The sequence below is a fragment of the Notolepis coatsorum genome (assembly GCF_963971535.1).
Source record: "Notolepis coatsorum genome assembly, chromosome: 17".
Classification (NCBI taxonomy): Eukaryota; Metazoa; Chordata; class Actinopteri; order Aulopiformes; family Paralepididae; genus Notolepis; species Notolepis coatsorum.
Window position 1 is genome coordinate 103600032 of NC_140181.1, and position 15338 is coordinate 103615369.

The following is a 15338-nucleotide window of genomic DNA, read 5'->3' on the forward strand; positions in this document are numbered from 1 at the left end:
TGTTAAACGGCTCATGGATAGACACGCACACAGATCTCCCATCTAATTCTTTAATGTTATTTATACTGGTCAGTTACAATGATTTAATCCTAGTGACCAATTGGACTGAAGTCCCACTATAGTTCCGTTGGTAACTTCATACCTCATAAACACATATATTGTACACCCACCTCTGGGTTAATATCAGGGATAATATACTTCAATGTGTTTGACTCATCGCCCACGTCTGGGTCTTCACCCTGTATAATACCTCCAAAAGGCTTTAATTATACGGCAAGAATAATACCTCTCTAGGCTTTATTTATAATGCACCAGGTCTGTAACTTCCCCACAGGGAAAGGGTTAACTAGATGGGAAAATATTATTAAACACAAACACGGTATCACACTCAAAGAAAATGAAAAGAAATCAAAAGGTGGGCCCACAAATACCTTTACAAAAGCCCTATGCTAATGCCGGCATATATTGTTTATTATGGGGTACCCCTAGAACTGTGGTTAGCAACGTTAGCTTCGCCCACGGGCCGCACCACACTGTGTACTGTGTAATAGCTCCGGAGCGTAGATGCTCAATTGTATTCAACCAACATGGCGGCCTCGCCGCGCCACCGTCGTCCGGAAGGCAAGATGGCGTCGAACGCTCTCGGCGAGGGGACTAGCAGTCGGAGCTGGAGCAGAGAGGCAGTGCTGGGCTGAGAGCGTGTGCTGGGCGATGGCGACCTCTGTTGGTCGGGACGAACTCCCGTGTGCTGCAGGCAGCCTGGGGTTGATCTGGTTGTAGGCAGCCGGAGCAGACTGGTTGTAGACAACTGATTCTGGGTCCACGCGCGTCTCTAAGCTCGCCCTCACTAACACTGCAGCTACACTCTGGGTCCTCAGACAGCCCTCCTGCTAGACGGGATATACAATAACGCAGGGCATTCCTAAACACCGGTCCTCTTCACGCCACGCTGGCGGGACGCCTCCACAGAGAGAATAGCTTTAACTTAAGCCCAACTCGGCTATACCGCCTTGGTTCTAGGATAACTCGTTTTATATCACTAGGGATTTTCAAGGGGGAACATGCAACACGCTTCTACGTTTGCTGTTATAGGATAACCCGTAATATACTCAAGTTCAATACGGGGCTCGTCCAGACACGACCGAACCGATTCAAGTCCAATGTCGAAGAGGCTGGTTCCTCGCACTTCCGTCTACTTCCTCCTCCGTCTCTCGTACGCTCTCTGCCTGCCACCGCGCCCCCTGCTGTTACCGCCTACTAGCTCCACAGGGAAAAGGATTGTAGTAATGCCGTTTATAATCCATATTTCGGCCGGTAGAAGAAAGAGAAGCTTGCGTCATTGTTCGTGAGAATACCAATGGAAACTAGTCAACATGTCCCCATGCACAAATGGGAGACAAAAGGCAAGTCAGCACATCTGAATAATAGACATATTTTTCAGGTTGCTACATATATACATATATATATATTTTTTTATCATTCTTTCCAAAAGCAAAGAGGCCTAGAAGCGTGGTTAACGCTAATGACGCACATACCAGCGAGGCTAACTGCCTGAGAAAACGGGCACAGAAAGAGGATTTCACTCGTCTAATGAACACACTAGACTAGACAAATATCAAGATGTATCCATCAGTGGACCAATTGCATGCTTTCACAGAGGACAAGAAGCCTCCAGTCGACTCCTTCAGACATTAAGCACCCCCACAGCCCAAATGGAATGAAACAAAAAAAGATATATATATATATATATACTGTATATATTTATTATTGTCTTTTTCTTGCATTCGGGGGGCAGATTTTGGCCAATCAAAGTCGACAAATCCTTAGTCGTGGACAGCCCTAATCGTCACTAACATATGAGCGTTTCCCTTGAAGGACGAGAGGAGTGAACATGGTTTCATATCAGAGCAGCAGACTGATGTGAAGGTCCACTCGCATCGAAGGAAAAAAGTAGCACACAGATGGGAAAAACAGTGTCAGTGTTTTTATACACAGAATTAAATGGTTGTAGTAGTAGGACTCTCTGCCCCTTGATACTTAATCAGCTCACAAGAGTACGGAGACAGCCAGAAGGGTGAGAAGATGAGAAAGGCAGATAATAGAGCCAGCGCAGAGAGCGAGAGAAAGAGAGAGAGAAAGGGAGATACAGAGAGATAGAGAACAGAAGGAGGGGGAGATAATGCTTGTTTTCACGGTGCCAGCGTGGCAAGTAACGCTTTATTATCCTCAAGGTCACTCTACTGGCTGATATGAGGACAGAACGAGGACACACACACAATTTGCACACACACACAATTTGCACACACGCACAATTTGCACACACACACACACACACACACCCAGATGGGACGACATTGTTTACAGTTCTTCTAAAACTGGATAATGCTGCAGAAGGCATGTGGACACACACAAGAATAATGCGCATGTTCATGTGTGTCGGGGAACAAAATCGGTATGCCATCCACACTTATACAGAAGGAGCCAGAGCAGAGGGCAGATTTAAGAGGCAGTCATTAAAATGTGGTCTCAGACTCAGACAAAGTCACACACACACACAAACCGCCTTCTCCCCGTTTAAATGATGCCTTTGTATCTAGGCAGGGAGACTAGCGGGAGTGCAACCTGTGATAGGGTGACGACAAGATTTATATTGCTAAGGCATGGTTCCACATTAAGAATCAGAAGAGAGGAGCGAGTATCTTCACAGGGAAATATATGAGCAGAGATTAAAGGCTTGATCCGCTGTCAAGGGAGAGAGAGAGACGGGGATCGAGCGGTGCTTTTAGAATAAGAATGAAGATCAAGATAATCAATGCCGTCCCGTCTCACATCCCTGAGAGCAGTTCACGTTACAATCAAATCAATTAGGCAAAATCAACTCTGCTCCAGTATATTTGCACACGCACGCATCTAATCAGCATCTTGGGGGAACGCCGATCAAAACAGCACGGCAAATAAATTAGAAACTATAATTGCATTGTAGATGTTGGGGGGCTGCACTGGGCAGCTGACATGTTTCTGATATCACAACTCATTGGCAGTCGTTGCCTGATTGGCATGTTGACAGTGTTGTTGATTTATGTGCACTTTCCCCTGTTAACCCTTTCACCCGGTTAACCGTCTGTAGTGTGGTAGTGAAAGGGTTAACCTTCTGTAGTGTGGTAGTGAAAGGTTAACCGTCTGTAGTGTGGTAGTGAAAGGTTAACCGTCTGTAGTGTGGTAGTGAAAGGTTAACTGTCTGTAGTGTGGTAGTAAAAGGTTAACCTTCTGTAGTGTGGTAGTGAAAAGGTTAACCCTTTGTCGTGTGGCAGTGAAAGGGTTAACACTTTGTCGTGTGGCAGTGAACGGGTTAACCTTCTGTAGTGTGGTAGTGAAAGGGTTAACCCTTTGTCATGTGGCAGTGAAAGGGTTAACCCTTTGTCATGTGGCAGTGAAAGGGTTAACCTTCTGTATTGTCGCAGCAAAAGGGTTAACCGTTTGGTAGTGAAAGGGTTAACCTTCTGTAGTGTGGTAGTGAAAGGGTTAACCTTCTGTAGTGTGGTTCTGTAGTGTGGTAGTGAAAGGGTTAACCTTCTGTAGTGTGGTAGTGAAAGGGCTAACCCTTTGTTGTGTGGCAGTGAAAGGGTTAACCTTCTGTATTGTCGCAGTGAAAGGGTTAACTGCTTGGTAGTGAAAGGGTTAACCTTGTCGTGTGGTAGTGAAAGGGTTAACCCTTTGTTGTGGGTTAGGGTTAGACATTTAAAAGATACTGCATAATCACTATTCCCCAGTAATATCCATAAACAGCCTAATTCTTTTTAGAGCAGATGTCACTGTTGATCTGTGGGACTGACAATAGCTACCCCACAGCAAAATGTCAGAAAATTGTAGAAGACTTTTTTTTTGTACCTCACATTACTCTAGCACCATCTAGTGATAGACATCAACACTACCCTTCACTGTAAATGCAGAAGCAAATACTGTACATGTCATTGATTTATGCTGTATATGAAGTTAAATATAAACATTCTATATAGATAGAATTCTATCTAGAATTTGATTAGATTCTAATGTATTGTCATCATACAGCACAAGTACAGTACAACTAAAAGAAGACATCCAACCAGAGTGCAAATGTGAGAGTAAAGTGCAACAGTAACATACAATGTACAGGTGATTAAACTGGGTATAATATATAATTTAGTGCTACTGAGTAATAGTGCTAATCAGATGTATGTACAGAGTTGTAGTATTTATATGTACAGTGATAGAGCATTATTGTACATGCTATCATAGAGTTGTATGGGTTATAGGCAGGTGTATTCAGACAGATACGTATATATATTATGTGGTAAATATAAATATATAAATGTATACAGCACTATTGTACATGCCATCATACAGAGTTACAGTATATGACTATAGTATGAGGTAGGTAGGTATGATTATGAATGAATGAAAAATGAATGAAAACGTTTTTTTCTTGGACATGTTATTCTTCTTATTTCTTCAAACAACTCACAGTGTCTTGATCCGTCAGACCAAACAATCTTAACAACAAATAAAAAAAAAACTCCTTAAAGGAAAAAAAACATTTAAAAAAAGAACAAAAACTGGATTTATAAACAAAAGAGCAATGTGTTTGGTTAGCAGACATGTCCAAAAAAAGGAGTAGAGGGAAGCTTAGCTTATTGATCCCTACCCCCTTACATTTGTATTTGTTCTTCCATTAATTTGACTAGAATTTACATAATTTAGTATATTACAATATAGAATATTATTTTTACTTATATTAAAAGTTTACGATAAAAAATATGATTCACTTGACAGCAGTGAATATAGTACCATGATTCACTTGACAGCAGTGAATATAGTACATCACTACATACACAATATACCATCACTTTGTTTATCCTCACTACTCATTTCTGTATTTTTCTAATGTGTATTTTTTTAGCTGCTTTTTAAATTGTGCCACATGTTTACTCATTTTGATGTATTCTGGTAAATTATTCCACAACTTCACTCCACACACCGATATGCACATGCTTTTCAGCGTGGTGTGTACCATTGGTTGTTTGAGATTCCCTCTCCCTCTTAAATTATATTCACCTTCCCTGTCTCTGAACCATTTTTGAATGTTGCCTGGGATTAGATTGTATCTGGTTTTGTATACAATGAGGGCAGTTTTGTAATCCACTAGGTCCGTAAATTTCAATGCTTGTAGCTTTATAAATAAGTTATTGGTGTGTTCATAATATCCTACATTGTTGATTATTCTTATTGCTTTTTTTGGCATGGTGCATATTGGCTGTAGAGTGCTTTTGTAGGTATTACCCCACACCTCCGCACAGTAGCTCATATATGGTAGGAAGAGTGTACAGTACAGTGTATACAGTGTTTTTTGGTTTAGAATGTCTTATCTTGCATAAAACACCAACACTCCGTGCCAATTTAGTCCTGACATATTTGATATGAGGTTTCCAGTTGAGTTTGTGGTCTATTATCACACCCAGAAATGTATTCTCAAATACCCTCTCCAGTTTAATACTATCAATCCTCAGTTCAACCGGTGTATTTACTTGTATATCCCGTTTACGAAATATCATGATTTTTTTTTTTTTTTTTTTGTCTTTTTCCCCCTCCATTTTCCTCCGATTTTCTCCCATCCCAATGTTAGTCGTATGCCAATTCCCAGTCCCTTCCTGGTCGCTGCGCACTTACCCCCCACAGTCAGATCATCTGGGAGAGTGGAGGCTACCACGTGCTTCCTCCGACACACGTCCAGCCAATCACCGCTTCTTTTCACCTGGCAGCGCGGATTCTCATTGAGAGGGCGTAGCGTGTGGGAGGACCACACTATCCCCCTCGAGTCCTATCCGCGCTTAGCAGGCGCCCCGACCGAACTGTAGGAGTCGCTGTTTACAACGACCCGGACCCACCCCGCCAGCTTCTCCCACCCTCTAATACAGCCAATTGTATTGGTGCAGACGGCCAGCCAAGCTGGTGACAACCCCGGAGCTGTGAGCTGGATTCGAACAGGCGAATCCAGCTCACAGCTCCGGGGCTGGTGACGAACGCAATCTCCGCTCGGCCACCTAACCGCCGTTTTTTTTTTTTTTTTTTTATATTTAATGATAATTTATTTACATCAAACCACACTTTCAGCTTGGTTAGCTCAGCTGCGACATCCTTTAAAAGCATTTGGAGGTTCTCTCCCTCACAGAAGACATTTGTATCGTCAGCAAAAATTAAATTTTTCAATATTTTTAGACGCATTACCTATATCATTTATATACAGTATGAATAGTTTCGGGCCCAGAATTGACCCTTGCGGCACACCACAGATTATGTTTGACTGAGTGGACCTGTACTCCCCCAACTGCACAAACTGTTGTCTTTGTTCTAAGTAACTCTTTAACCATTTGAGCCCTACTCCTCTGATCCCATAACCTTTCCAATTTTAGTAGCAGAATATCATGATTTATAGTGTCAAACGCCTTCTTCAGATCTATGAAGACCCCTATTGCAAACTTCTTATTATCAATTATGCTCGTCAGTTCTTCTACTAGGTCCATTAGTGCCAATGACGTTGAATGATTCTTCTAATATTATTAGAATATTATTCTAATGACAATTCCCCTTCTTTTCTTTCTTCCCCCCTGATGACTCATCTCAACACCCGATGACTCATCTCAACACCCGATGACTCATCTCAACACAACATCCTTCCCTCCGACTCCCCTCGTCAGAACGACAACCAGCTGGACCCGGATGAGTTGGACCTGGAGCCTCTGGACAACGCGGTCCACCTGTCCAGCCCCAACAGGCTGAGGAACAGCGCCTTCCTCCTGGGTGCTGGACCAGGTGGTGGTGGTGGCGGAGTGGTGGGGGGCCGCGGCCGCGCCCTGAACAACAGGGACTCCCCCGGCCTGCTGCTACAGACCGTGCTGAGCAACAGCCAGGAGCTGGACAGCGGGGTGGGCCGCACCGACGAGAGCACGCGCTGCGAGGAGTCGTCGGAACACGACCTCCTGGGAGACGACCACACCAGCGCCCCCAACACCAACGCCACCAACACGCCGGGCAGCATGCGCAAGTTCCGCTCGGGCTGTGGGGACACCCCGCCCCTGATGCAGCACTCCCAGCGGGACCTCCGGTTCAGCACGGACTCCCTGCTGGGGGTGGACTGTGGGGGCGGCAGCGGGCCGGAACAGGCGGAGAGGGGCTACACGGTGGACCCCGTGATGCTGATGATGCCCGGGCTGACCGAGGAGGAATGCGAGCGCTACAGGGAGCTCCTGGAGATCAAGTGTTACTACGAGAAGAACAGCAGCGCGCTGCTGCTGCTGGTGGGGGGCCAAGACCAGGCGGGGGAGGAGGGAGGGCTGCCGCTCGACGTGAACAGGAACGAGAGCCTGGTGCAGCACGAGATGGCCCTGCTGGAGGAGGAGCTGCGGCACCTGGAGTTCAAGTGCCGGAACATTCTGAGGGCTCAGAAGATGCAGCAGCTGCGGGAGCGCTGTATGAAGGCGTGGCCCCTGGAGGAGGAGAGCGGGGCCGGGGGGCGTCTGAAAGCGTGGCCCCTGGAGGAGGAGAGCGGGGCCGGGGGGCGTCTGAAAGCGTGGCCCCTGGAGGAGGAGAGCGGGGCCGGGGGGCGTCTGAAGGCGTGGCCCCTGGAGGAGGAGAGCGGGGCCGGGGGGCGTCTGAAAGCGTGGCCCCTGGAGGAGGAGAGCGGGGCCGGGCGTCTGAAGGCGTGGCCCCTGGAGGAGGAGAGCGGGGCCGGGCATCTGATCGGTGGGGCAGGAGGAACTCTGGTTAGTGAGGAATCCTGTCACCACGAGCTGTCGGACATCAACGAGCTCCCGGAGAGAGAGCGCTCGGACAAGGACAGCACCAGTGCCTACAACACCGGGGGGGAGAGCTGCCGGAGCACCCCTCTGGTCAGCGAGCAGTACCCCTCCCCGTCGACGCAGAGCCTGGAGGGGGTCGAGTCTCTCCCGTCGGCCACCCTGCGGCTTCCGACCTCCGGCCGGCATAAGGAGAGGGGAAGCAGGGGAGAGAGGGGACAGGCTAACCTCAACCTGCCCTACTCTCCGAGCGCCCACAAGAGAGGAGCCGACGCCAAGACGTCCAGCCCCGGGACACCCAAGTTCAGGTCCCTGTCGCGGGACGGAGGAGGGGCCAGGCGGGGCTCCGATGGAGGGGTGAGACGGAACCCCAAAGGCAACGGGACAGTAGAGAGGGCCGGAGGACGCAGTGCAGAGAACAGCCCTTACTTGTCCCGACGTCAGTCTGGCACCAAGGTGCCCCAGCACTACCAGAGCTGTATGCAGCTGAGGTCCTCGCCCACGTCAGAGGGGCTCGGGGGACCCAGGGACAGAGAGGGAAGCCTGGGCACCGGGGGCGACGCTAGCCCCATGAGCCTGGGCAGCACGTGTAAAGATGCTCCCCAGGGCCCAATGGCCGTCCCCTTGCCCTCACCTCCTCCTCCTCCTCCTCCTCTCCTGCCCGCCTCCTCCCCGCGCATGGAGTGGAAGGTGAAGGTGCGCAGCGACGGCTCCCGCTACGTGGCCAAGCGGCCCGTCAGGGACCGCCTGCTGAAGGCGCGCGCCATCAAGATCCGAGAGGAGCGCAGCGGCATGACGACGGACGACGACGCCGTGAGCGAGATGAAGATGGGCCGCTACTGGAGCAAGGAGGAGCGCAAGCAGCAGCTGCTGAGGGCCCGGGAGCAGCGCCGACGCCGGGAGTTCATGATGCAGAGCCGGCTGGACTGCCTGAGGGAGAAGGAGCAGGGCGGAGGAGGAGGGGGAGGGGGAGGGGGACAGCAGGGGGCGCCGCAGCAGCAGCAGCCGCAGGAGACCTCCATCCTGGAGCTGTGTCACCGCAGGAGCATGAAGAAGCGCAGCCGCAGGATCCTGGACAACTGGATCACCATCCAGGAGCTGCTGGCCCACGGGACCCGGGCCCCCGACGGGAAGAAGGTCTACAACCCGCTGCTGTCCGTCACCACCGTCTGAGAGGGGGGGGGGGGGGGAGGGGCCAGTGGGGCCCACGTGCCGCTGCCTTGTATAACCAGAAGACCAGGTCATGTCAGAGGACGGCCGACACAAAGGAAACACCCACGAGCGTCATAACAGGGCCTCGGGGCGATCGTGAAGCCCAAACTGTTTTAATGCATCTTGGCAAGAAGACATTCTTGCTGGACGGACGCCTGATTAAATGGACGCCTTCTCGCATGAGGAATTCCACAATCATATTGCTAATGATAGCGGGGGAGGTTTAGGCACTGCTCCAGAATTATAAAACATTATTCAACTCGAGTCGAGGCGTGGTAATAACCGCGAGAGCACATGGCATATGAATGACGTCCTTGTTCGTTTTCATCCAACTGTTCAACGACCACTTGTGAAGGGAGGCCTCGTCGTCCTGTCAGGAGCCCAGTCCCACCAGAGGGGGGTAGACTAGGACGAAGGTGACGCTCGCTCATGATAGCAGCGTTGTATTTATTAGCGTTTGCCTGGTTTGAGTAAAGCATGCCTGGCCCTCTAGAGCAGGGGTTCTCAAACGTTTTTTATACCACGACCCCATTTGATTGGCGACCCCACACTTAAGATATCACGTAATTTCAACGTGGAATTAAGGAATATCAAAATAAAAGCACACATTGTTGAACTTGATCATGCATATTTATGAGAAAATGTAATTACAGCACTATGTTATCAATACACATTTATAAAACGAGGCATATTTAGCCAAAAAATAATAATTTACTTGCCAATGCACGACTCCACTTTGGGTCGCGACCCGTAGTTTGAGAACCGCTGCTCTAAGGGTGTTAGCACATGATAGGAAGACGGGACTGACCGCCAGGCAAGATAGGAAACGGATGATTAGCGTTCTGAAACAAAGGGTTAGCATTCTGAACGAAAGGGTTAGCATTCTGAACGAGAAAGGGTTAGCATTCTGATTAGCATTCTGACTGAAAGGGTTTGTTCAGATGGTTGAGGCCAGGGAAGGCGGTGAATCACCACCTGTGCTCCATCTCTCTGTACGTAGATGAGGAGAGGTGGTGTGAGAGAGACAACACCATCTGCTGCTGCTTAGTCGCTGCAGGCTGAAGACGGAGGGGGCGGTGCAGCACGGAGCAGTTACTAGTGGTTACAAACTGCCACCGTTTCTTGCCAAGGGATGGACGTGAACCGAGACGGAGTGGCAGTTGCTGGAGAATATTCTGTGCCATAACATTTATTGTGTGAACCGTTATCCTAAAGAGGATGAAATTGTGCCAATTAATTGTAGACTTTCTTTGCGAAATGTTCGTCATTCTTGCGGTCTCTCGACTTGTATAAACGCTCGTTTGTTTTGACAGATGGATGCAATGAGATCAAGTTCAGAGTAAAAGGGAAAAAAGAGCCTTTTGATAATTGATGAACGGTGCCTTCCTTGCAGGCAGTCATATTGTATGCGATGTTATTCATAGGAAAACACTGAGGCACGAACAGCTGAAGAGGCACTGAAGCGCAGAGCAGCTGGCAGGCAGTGGCACAGGGCTGAAAACGGGCACAACATACTAAACTAAGCACAGTAAATAACCGCTACATATTGGGGTGGAGTCATGAAGGCACAATATCGGCTTCGCAGACTGAAATTACAATCGACTCAATTTCTGATTCTCTCCATGACAAATGCCTAAGCTGACTTCAATGAATCTTCACTTTTTTTTTCTACGCTCTCTTTAACAGGCTTTTGGTGACAGTTTGGGTAATTCTGTTTTGACCATTTCCTATGAACGCTGCAGGTGTGATCCATTTTTACCTTAATGTGTGTGGGACTTTATACAAGAACAATATTACACATTCTCAAAATGATACTTTAACATTTTGACTTCCATGCATGTTCAATGTGAAAAAATAAATAAAAATGTACGTAATCAACAAGTTTCTATGTACTTCGAAAAAGATTAAAAGACGTAGGGTGTGTGAAATGTCGTAACAATGTGAACCTTCTATGAACTTCGCTTAGATTCCTAGAGTAGATCAAAAACACAGTGTGCTTGTTTGTTCAGTATTATTGTATGTGATGTCATTATTGTCTTGGCGTTTGACAGCAAAAGCTTTTCTAAATAAAACCATTTTATCATGAGAAACAGTTTGGAAGTCAAATCACTGGCAGCAGCAGCATCACCAAGGTTACATTTGAATGAGAACACAACACAACACAAACGGGGTATCTGCAGGTTTCAACAAGTTACATTTAAGACTTTTAAATATTAAATAAATATTGGAGCTAAATCCAATATAAATTTCACAAACATACTAGTAAAAAAAAAACAAGACTCATAGCGACACTGATCTGGTGGTCACACCACTTGCATGCCAATTTAAATTATTGCACGTTCCATACAAGCTCTCGCCAGCTCTGTAAAAAAACAAATGATTTTTTTTATACAAAAACATTTCATATATTTCATATTATTTAATCTCCTGAGAGCTGGGCTGCCACTCAAAAGGTATAATACCTGTACAAATAAAATGTAAGATTTTTTTAAATACCTTTTAAAGGGGACCTGCATTGCTATTACACTATTTGGGCAACTTTACACAATTCCTGAGAGTCTATGGGAGACATCTGTAAGGTTTATTAAAAAAAAAAAAAAAAAAAAATCATTGTTTTATATTTCTAATGGAGTACTCAAAAGCATAATTTTCCAGCCTCAAGATTTCAGCCTGTTATTGGCTGGGCTCCGCCCATAAGCACTTTCAGTGACAGTCATCCACACAGTCTGCGAGTGGCAGAGAGAGAGAGAGCACTGTGTAAACACAGCTGCGTGCGAGGTACGCAGGTCCCCTTCTCTTTCTCCCTCTCCCATTTGAGGAAGTCCACTGTGCCGCGCGCTACAGCTATAGACGGGCCGTTAGTTCATGCTCCCGAATCGAGAGAGAGATAGAGGAGCGAGAGACACAGACCGAGACGACAGCGCGACTCGCATGCGTGCTCTGTCGCGAGGGTCTATCTGATTATGCCTCTCTCTCTCGCTCGCTGTCTGTCAAACCCCGTTTGGTACGCTACAACCACAGAGCCAATCGGATCACTATCCGCTCCATCCTCGCCACGTGACGTCACCATGCGAGTCAAATCAGAATGACCTGATTTTTTCGACCAGGAAATGAATGACCTGGATGACGGCAATCCGCCAATATGGTATTTAGAGACACAAACACATTGATACTAACTCCTATTACTATAATACAATGCTAGACACTGAAAAAAGACATTTATAATTGAGAATTATGAATTCAATACTTTTGAATACCCTGCAGATACCCTGACAAATAAACCTGACTGATCTTGAACTTTCTGATGTCGGGGGGGGGGGGGGGGGGGGGGGGGGGGGGAATGACGAGTCAGGAAAGCAGATGTCCTAAAACAATTCTAAACCTTTATTTTCTAACAAGAGTGAAAAGAAACAAAAAAGGCAACATTGAAATGAAAAGTTTATACACAAACTCACGACAACTGGCGTGTCTGCAATATCAATACCAATAATAATAATATAATAATAATCATCTGAACCCAGGAGACAAAATAACATGTGATAAAGTGAAATACAGTGAAGTGTTACTTTAGTTTGCAGAGAGAGAGAAAGAGAGAGAGAAAGGTGGAAGGTCAGGTTGAAAAGGACAGACAAAAAAAAGAAAACGGAGTCAAGGAATGGGGGGGGGGGGGTGGGGGGACCTACTAAAACCAAAGCGACACAAGGAAGGAAGGAGGAGAGGAGGAGGAGAAGAGAAAAGCAAGGAGGTATAGATCCAGTATAGATCCATTTTGGGAAAGTAGCACCAAAAACATGAATGCCTGCTTTTCACACTTCCCAGAAAGAAAAGAAAAAGTATATAAAAAAAAGTTTCCATGGGCTTATTATTCAAAATAAATGTCCCCTCAAATAACCTCAACTAACACATAAGATTTAATACAAAAAAAGGAAAACTACACGTGTCTCCACGGTGCTGTTACCTAAGACCGGCCGTCAAAACCCTCCTGGTGTAACACAGCTGTTTAAAAGTCATGCCCCCACGGAAAACCCATCTTTAATAACCCCCCCACCCCACCCCACCCCAAATAAAACATCCTACTTCAGTGAAGAGTGTGTTGGAGGGAGGGGAGGGGAGGTTGTGAGACTGGAGACGGGCTTCAGTCAAACTAGCATTTAATACAGCTGGTGGGGTGGGGGGAAGAGGACATGGCATATATTGACTGACCTCTGAGACTTATCTTAAGACTGAGCAACTCCAATAACAAGGTCAGTCCCACACACTCCTAACACCTTCACTGGAGAAGAGGGGGGGGGGGAGGGGGAGAGAAAGAGAGAGAGAGAGAGAGAGAGAGAGAGAGAGAGAGAGCAGAGATGGGCAGGGGGAGAGTGTGGTTAAAACAGTGTAGACATGGTGAATGGGTGGGGGGGGGGGCATGGCTGGGAGCATAGGAGTGTAGATGAAGGGGCTCCTAACTATCATCAGTGAGTGTGTTAGTAGGTGTGAGAGAGATGATGAGGAGGAGGGGGGATACAGGGGGATGTCCTGCATCATTATACATCTTGACACACTCGTCTTCTGGCACAGAATGATTCTGTCCTCTCTCTGTTCCTCTTCACGTGTTCCACAGTTCCTTATTCTCCAGAGTTCCATCTTTTGACCACATCACAAAACCTGAAACAGAAGGAGACAAATAAAATAGTTGCCATTAAGAGAAGAGGTGTTATTTGTTTTATTCACTCAAACTAGGTCTTAAGCAATGGAGAAAAACTAGGTCTTAACCTGTTCCCCCCCACGGGGTCGGTACCGACCCCTTTTTGACATTATTATCATATATTAATATTTTTATGAGTGATGCAATAAATTTGCGTTTTTAAAATCAAACGTTTTCAAGTATTATTATCACTACTATGTCACAAATACATGTAGAATGTAAAACGTTAGGTTGGCAATAGTTTAGCAATAGGTTAAAAGTGAGTTTTTATCATTTTAAGTTTTTATTTTTCAGTCGCGTTTTTGACGCGGAAGCGGAAATGGAAATGTTGAACCATGGGAATTGTAGTTTTTTTGCGGCCATTTTGAAGATCGCCTCGCCAGCTATCTGCCAGTGTCGGAATTTCTCAAAACTACACTTCCTGTGGTCTGCTATGGACGTTCAAAGTTCGGCGTTCTGAAGGAATCATATCAATAATTGTTATGAATCGCGATAATAAGCTACAAAAGGTAACGTTTTTGACAAATATTGAAACACAGTCAGTTTCTCCACACTATTGTAATCATGTAGGAATAATTAGATCTGAAATTAGTTACAGAATGATTACACTGTGGGAGAAATAAAAAAGTACAGTCGATTACATTAAATATCTGTATATGTTATTACGCATGCCTGGTGATACTATATCCAAATTGAACTCGGCCATTTGAAAGATACTATATGTATATATATATAAATGTGCGAATTGGCTATAATAAGGTAATGTATAAGCATATATTCTATAATAATATTTCAAATTGCATTGGTCCGGATGGGAGAATTCAGTACTGTATATACAAAACCTTCAATTTTATCATCTTCCCTTTATTAATTTCCTTAGATCTTTTGTACACATGATCTCAAGAGGGTACTGAATTAGCTCAGTGGCAGTTTTTTTAAGTTTGGTCATTATTATCATGGTTTTATTCACTGTCAAAGATGAAAAGAAAAATCATAATTCATATTTTCCTTTGTTTCATCAGAATTTAAGCAAGCCTAGTAATAGACACAATATTTCTGACACTGAGAATACATTCATTGAGGTCCATAGATGTTCCTAGATACCAAGAATATGCAAATAGCCCTTGTAGAAGTGGAGCAATATTCCATTTACCTAGGTATACATTTTATGCAGATTTTCACCTGGGGTGGAACAGGTTAAGCCATGCATAGCAATGGAGAAAAACTAGGTCTTAAGCCACGTGTAGCAATGGAGCAAAACTAGGTCTTAAGCCATGTGTAGCAATGAAGAAAAACTAGGTCGCCATGCGTAGCAATGGAGAAAAATTTGGTCGCCATGCGTAGCAATGGAGAAAAACTAGGTCTTAAGCCATGTGTAGCAATGAAGAAAAACTAGGTCTTAAGCCATGTGTAGCAATGAATAAAAACTAGGTCGCCATGCGTAGCAATGGAGAAAAATTAGGTCGCCATGCGTAGCAATGGAGAAAAACTAGGTCTTAAGCCATGTGTAGCAATGGAGAAAAACTAGGTATTAAGCCATGTGTAGCAATGGAGCAAAACTAGGTCTTAAGCCATGTGTAGCAATGGAGCAAAACTAGGTCTTAAGC

At 45.9% G+C, this 15338-nt stretch overlaps 2 protein-coding genes across 5 annotated transcripts in view; one reads left to right on the top strand and one right to left on the bottom strand.

Annotated features, from left to right (window-relative positions):
- The window catches only part of LOC311243798 (PDZ domain-containing protein 4-like), a gene marked incomplete at both ends in the record, with an annotated part of 61811 nt that extends 52809 nt beyond the window's left edge, over positions 1-9002 (top strand). Inside the window, 2 exons of the mRNA XM_084333147.1 lie at positions 6732-7638; positions 7786-9002. Of these exons, the coding sequence (XP_084189273.1) occupies positions 6732-7638; positions 7786-9002 (2124 nt within the window). The remainder of the gene's footprint in view (positions 1-6731; positions 7639-7785) is intronic.
- A 3402-nt stretch (positions 9003-12404) lies between these two features.
- kdm5c (lysine demethylase 5C) overlaps positions 12405-15338 on the bottom strand; it is a 79291-nt gene continuing 76357 nt past the window's right edge. For all 4 annotated transcript variants that reach the window (XM_084333146.1, XM_084333144.1, XM_084333145.1 and 1 more), the window contains one exon: positions 12405-13691. In XM_084333146.1, the coding sequence (XP_084189272.1) occupies positions 13683-13691 (9 nt within the window). In that variant the 3' untranslated portion in view covers positions 12405-13682. The remainder of the gene's footprint in view (positions 13692-15338) is intronic.